General features: G+C 37.7%; 1 protein-coding gene across 1 annotated transcript; it reads left to right on the forward strand.

Moving 5' to 3' along the window:
- The first annotated feature begins 2,280 nt into the window (after positions 1-2,280).
- On the forward strand, positions 2,281-6,177 carry LOC132737288 (uncharacterized). Its single transcript, XM_060724549.1, has 3 exons — positions 2,281-2,561; positions 4,703-4,897; positions 5,875-6,177. Exons 1-3 carry the CDS (start codon positions 2,528-2,530, stop codon positions 6,057-6,059), a joined length of 414 nt encoding a protein of 137 aa, XP_060580532.1. The 5' UTR covers positions 2,281-2,527; the 3' UTR covers positions 6,060-6,177.
- Positions 6,178-6,231: the final 54 nt, after the last annotated feature.

The raw sequence follows: 6,231 nt of genomic DNA on the forward strand, positions 1-6,231 counted from the left end.
TCTTTCTTTGCATGTCAAATTGAATCTTCATTTATATTAAATATCAAAACAGGTCTAATATAAATTATTCAAACTTGCTTTTAATTTACAGGTCCATTTCTGTATATTAATGTTGATCTCGGTTTGCATTAGCTATAGGAAGAAATCATGAAAATATATTTTCGTCTCTAACATCATCAATATCTATTATTTTTTGGTGATTTTTTGCATGTAAGTTCAATTCAACCCATAGAAAAATAATTCAAATAAATTGATTAATTGTGATTTAATGAGCTGATTTCGGTAATGAAAAGTTGATTTCGGTAAGTAACATACCGCATATTTAGTGGTGAACAACCGGTTACAAAAATAATCTGGTTCCCTGTCCTCTTATATCCTAACGAGTATGTTAGGAACATGGTCAGTGAGCCTGGTACCAATAACAAAAAGCTCTACTCGTACGTCAAGAGCATGAAGAGTGACAGCTCAGGCGTTGCACCACTCAAGAAAGATGGCATCAGCCATTCCGACCCATGTGCCAAAGCAGAGATTCTCAATGCCCAATTCTCCTCCGTCTTTACCGAAGAAGATGCTGAGAGCCTACCGAACATGGGCCCTAACCTTTAAGAAACAGCCCCTCCACTGCAGATCCATGAGAAGGGTGTCAAGAAGCTCCTGGAGAATCTCAACCCACACAAGGCCACTGGACCGGACCAGATCTCATCCAGATTTCTGAGGGAACTGGCTTCAGCCATATCAACAATGCTTCACACGATCAGAGCCAAGTACCAGATGACTGGAAGGGCGCACTAGTCACACCACTATTCAAGAAGGGAGACAAGAGTAAGCCTTCAAACTATCGCCCAGTCTCGCTGACATCCATCTGTTGCAAGATTATAGAGCACATTGTCCATAGCCACGTGATCAGTTTCCTCGATCAGAACAACATCCTCTCCGATATGCAACATGGCTTTCGGAAGAAGAGATCATGCGAGACGCAACTGATCACCACCTTGCAACGGGCCTGAACAACAAACAGCAGATCGACGCCATCTTACTAGACTTCTCCAAGGCGTTTGACAAGGTCCCCCATCGACGTCTCTCGGCCAAGCTTCACCACTATGGGATCAGAGGCAAGACTCTGGGTTGGATCAACAGCTTCCTCTCACACCGTCAACAACAAGTAGTACTCGACGGGAAGACATCCTCTAAAGCACCAGTCACATCAGGAGTCCCGCAAGGCACAGTCCTAGGGCCTCTCTTGTTTCTAGTCTACATTAACGACTTGCCGGGCAGGGTCTCCTCCACAGCACGCCTCTTCGCAGATGACTGCCTACTATATAGGACCATCAGCTCTGAGGAAGACAGCATTGCACTACAACAGGATCTTGACCGCCTACAAGACTGGGAGCAAGACTGGTTGATGATGTTTAATCCCGACAAGTGTGAGATGATTCGCATTACCAACAAGCGGAAAGTGATAACTTGGTCCTATGCCATCCATGACCAAACACTCAAGCAGACGAACAAGGCAAAGTATCTGGGTGTCACACTTGACAATACGCTTTCCTGGAACAGCCACATTGACGCTACTGCAAAGAAGGTGAACACCACCACTGCCTTTCTACGCAGAAACTTATCACACTGTCCACAGAACATCAAGGCGACATGTTACAAAACACTGGTTAGACCTCAGCTCGAGTATGATTCGTCAGTATGGGACCCACACACCAAGGCCAACATCAGTAAGCTCGAGAACTGCCAACGAAGAGCAGCCAGGTTCTGCACAGGTGATTATCGTCACACCAGCAGCGTTACTGCAATGATGGAAGCTCTAAGCTGGGACACTCTAGAAGCCCGCCGTCAGCAAACCAAAGCAGTGATGATGTACAGAGTCATTTACAGCCTGGTGGATATCCGAGCCCATCACATACTGATCCCTGCTGGAGTACACACCCGAGGCCATGCCAACAAGTACCTACAACCCTTTACCAGTGTCAACTCATACAAGTACTCGTTCTTTCCTTCTGGGATCCGACTTTGGAACAGCCTACCAGAAGTCGTGATGACAGCCCCGTCCCTAGAGGTCTTCAAGACGAGGATGGGTGCGCTGCACGAGTAACTCTGGAGCATGGTGTTTTTAACCTGTTTTTAGCTGCACTTGATGTTCCCTTCACTCATGTAAATAGTCACAATTGTGCGACGATGCTCCAGAGGGGCCCAGCACATTACCCGGAAGAAGAAGAAGATGTTCCCACTGAAATGCGCAGGGGACCAGTCTATTTACAAAATGGCGTCATTCAAAAAAGACTGTCTGCTTAAAAAATTACTTTTCAAACGCCCGTTTAATGACAGCTACCCAATATTCAGCACGAAGGTGATTTGTCCAGTGCAAGTGTTAAGTTGCAATGGTGTCTATTCCACGAATTTTCGCAATGCCCAATTCGAACTACGAAGCCATAAAGGATTATATTTGTTTGGTCTTCTTCGGGAACAGTGGTTTTGGCTTTATCAAGTGTTAGCTGAGGAGATCGGCGATGACTCTGGTATGGTGGATGGCTTGCAGCAGTTTTTCTTAAATGGTATAGTATTCAAGCATGACTTGAGCAAATTTCACAAGATGAATTAAGACGCAAAATAGCTTGAAATTTAACAGTTCAGGGGCAATAACTCAGTTTGAAATTTTAATATTAGAAACATGATTGTGCAAAATATGTACATTATTACCCTGGAAAAAGCATAAGTTGTGGGCAGATTCATGATTTTTCTGTACTTTTGAAAAATATTTAATCTGGGACAGAATAGTGTATCTTTCGTCCCAGATTCAATGCAGATTTTACATGACACAGTTTTCTGCCTCATATATGCTAGAAATAATGTCCAGTACACAAGCAGATTATAGGACTGCGTCCTAAAGGAGGTAAAATGATTTCTAATAGCTGACAAGGTTGACCGCATACAAAGTTTGTAAAGTTGTATCTGATTGGTTGAGCAAGGACAGTAAGTTAACTCACACAGGGACAGATATTGACTATTAAAATAGATATACATTTGCTACCCTGAATTGTAAGGCAATACATGGTCCCCAAACTTTTCAGCTTAAGGTAATCATTCTACATCTCAGAGGACTAGAAGTGCAACAATTCATTCCAAAACCATTTTGTGGGCGCCAATTCAAATCCAATGTCAACTACAACAATTTTGATTTGATTCATAAACGAAAATGAATATGGAAAAATGGGAGTTTTTAATCTCTCTCTCTGGCTAGTATACTGCTTTATTACGTTACATATGATTGGTTAAATTTAACTAAGTCATCCAGATAGTGAGCGGGTAGTTTTGTATTTTCGGTAAACAAATCATAATGGCTTCAAAAATCAAAGTAGAATAAATAAATCAAAAAAATCCTACAACAAATCTTTAATAAATGGCGTAGGAACAGAAATGAAACATTAATAAAATCAAAAAATAATCAAAACAGAGTGCAAGAAATTGAAATCGGATCCAATAGAACATTTGGTGAATCATCGCAGTTCTATTTATCAGCCCTTCTTTGGATGCAATTTCACAATTTGCTAGCATACTAGATAGCATTTTATGCTTACTTGTTGCAGAAAATTGTGTCATGTTAAACCCTGAGGAAAAATCTAGTATCACCAAAACTACCATTTATGTCTTTAAGATCACAATATTAATTGGACGTCAGTATCCAAGTCCCGCATATATCTATCCTGAATTATTGTCCTTTTCAACTTAAAAAACTCTGGTTAATGTTTTGCATCCACTACTTGTCAAGATATTTACTTGAAACTCATTACATAAATTTGGGATCACAATTAATAAATGCTTTTCACATAACAGGTATTATCTCCCCTGGCAGCCATTTTAGGGGTCATTAATTCCCAATATATCATGTGCGTAATTTTTACATATTTTGTTTTGAAATTATATTATATAGAATATTGACCCAAAAATGGCTAGAACTTTTGTCAAGGAGATAAATATTGTAAAAATCAGGGACCTATCTATTGTGGTTTATCTCCAAGATCAGTAATTTAGGAATATATAAAATCCTTTTTGAAATTAAAAAAAATACTGATTAAAGTTTGATGTGCAAAATAATCTTCACAAGTACATGTACTACCGGTGCATGTATTCATTTACATCTTCACATACTCATAATTATATATCACTTCCAATATAATACACTCATAACTTTTACAAAGATTTTGACTGAATTACAATACATGTTTAGCCCTTTAATAAATTATTCCGGACCCTTAGTGCATTCCAAATTTCCTACCAGTAACTTCAGTAAGGATGTTGTTTTACTTTCAAGCACTTTGTTTTTTGAATAGTCGGGCACCCTGTTCTACTTGCAGCTCTTATTTAAGTTAGCTAATATAGATTAATTTCATGTCACTTAGATCAAAGCCATGTACCAGTGAATGAGAATGCATTACTGCAGGGCCGGCAAAATCTGATTTTGACTTACTTGTCCGTTTTTATGTGAAACATTTTTTAACTTGTCCATATGATATTTACATAGTTAATTCTTGAAAATCTTCACTTGTCCGTACAGGTTTTAGGACAACCTGGGCAATACGAACAATTGATTTTGCCGGCCCTGTTACTGTAAACTAATATAGGTTAGTATTATTCCATTGTTTTATTGGTTTGCATATCATTTAGTTTTACAAAGATCTATTCCTCTTTTCTTTAGAAAAACATGTCAGATGTCTGAAGACATTGCCAACATTAACAAAAGAATCTCATATACAGGCTGTCCTGGCAGTACATTTGTTTAGACCCCTTGCTGCTAGATCATCCTACATAATGAACAGGAATAACTTTGAACAAGGTTTAAGAAATTGTCCTGGATGTGATGAAAAGGTCATTTTAGGAAACACATCATTTGGTGAGTTTTAAGCAGTTTTGGCGTTTGTATTAGCCACAATATTGTACTTTTTCTTAAAAAAAAAAAATATTTTTTTGATGTGAATAGTAATACCTAAATTTGGTAATGGCATGACCAGAATGGTGCTTACATTTTACTTCTCGTTGAGCGTTGGATACACATGATATTACTACTCATTCTTACATTTTTCATTCATTATTGTATATAAATTGGTGTGAACAGATGAATTAGTCATCTTAAGTGCATTTTGAGGGCTGAAAAGGCGAGATTTTAGCATTTAATTATTGAAGGGCTTTCTCCGGTATATACAGGAATATGGTATTTATTGTGGTGCTCCGACACTTTTTTTAGTCTCGCTTGATAATCATAACAATCTGTATAAGCTGGAATTTGGTGCAATTGAATTCAAGTTATGGAAATAATTGTAAATATTTCAATCAAACAAACCATAAATTGAAAAGGAAGAATTTCAGCTTGAAAATGAAAAGAAAGTGGAATTTTGACACTGAAAAATCGTACATTGATTTCATGTTGCGGTATACGATGTTGTTAAGCAGCATACTGCAATATACCCGTAAACCGGTAAATTAAGACACCCCTAAATGATAGTATACTATATAGTATAATCAATATAATCACGGATTTATATTAAATCCGTGATATAATATAGGATTGAATATTTTGCTATGTAGACTAGCACATATTTTTCCTTAAATTCATTTACTTGCTGTAAAAGTATTGTACTTATTTCATGTTATGTGAAGTCAGCCATTGGTACTTATCAATTTATGAAAATGTCAATTATTAGTGCGGTACTTATAAATTTATGAAAATCATTAAATGTCAATTATTAGTGCCTTGATTTGCACATTTGCCTATATGACATTTGATTTAACCACAAAAGTGATAAAGTGAGTGTTATGCATACACAATTGCAGTAAGTATATATATAACCTGAATAGAATTTTACATTACAGGCCATCAAGATGTGTGGCATGGCTATACAGACATTATCGTAGGCAAGAGTGCTGTAGAAATTATACGGTCATCCTTATGTCAAGATTATAGCCCTGATAAAAACCTCAGTGATTCCGGAGATGAATGCATTGACCAAGTTGAGAACAACGAGCATGTCAAGAAAAAAGGAGAGTTAATAGTATAGATACAGATGGAGAAGGAAGTGTCAATAGCCTGTCATCTTGTGTTGAGTTAGACCCTGCGTTTATGTCAAGAATTAACAGCAGGGGTATAGTTGAAGAAAAGCAAATGCAGTTATTACATCAGGCTTTAGCACAGACTATAACAAATGCTTTTTTTTAACAAGTGAAACTTTC

Source organism: Ruditapes philippinarum, unplaced genomic scaffold (assembly GCF_026571515.1).
Source record: "Ruditapes philippinarum isolate M1 unplaced genomic scaffold, ASM2657151v2 ctg26995_1_1_1_1, whole genome shotgun sequence".
In the NCBI taxonomy this organism is placed as follows: Eukaryota; Metazoa; Mollusca; class Bivalvia; order Venerida; family Veneridae; genus Ruditapes; species Ruditapes philippinarum.

Excerpts from the sequence above, each read along its gene's own strand:
- LOC132737288 (XM_060724549.1), top strand. The coding sequence starts at position 2,528 with ATGGTGGATGGCTTGCAGCAGTTTTTCTTAAATG. Across the intron at positions 2,562-4,702 it reads GCAGCAGTTTTTCTTAAATG|AAAAACATGTCAGATGTCTG; the intron begins GTATAGTATTCA and ends TCTTTTCTTTAG. Across the intron at positions 4,898-5,874 it reads TTTAGGAAACACATCATTTG|GCCATCAAGATGTGTGGCAT; the intron begins GTGAGTTTTAAG and ends TTTACATTACAG.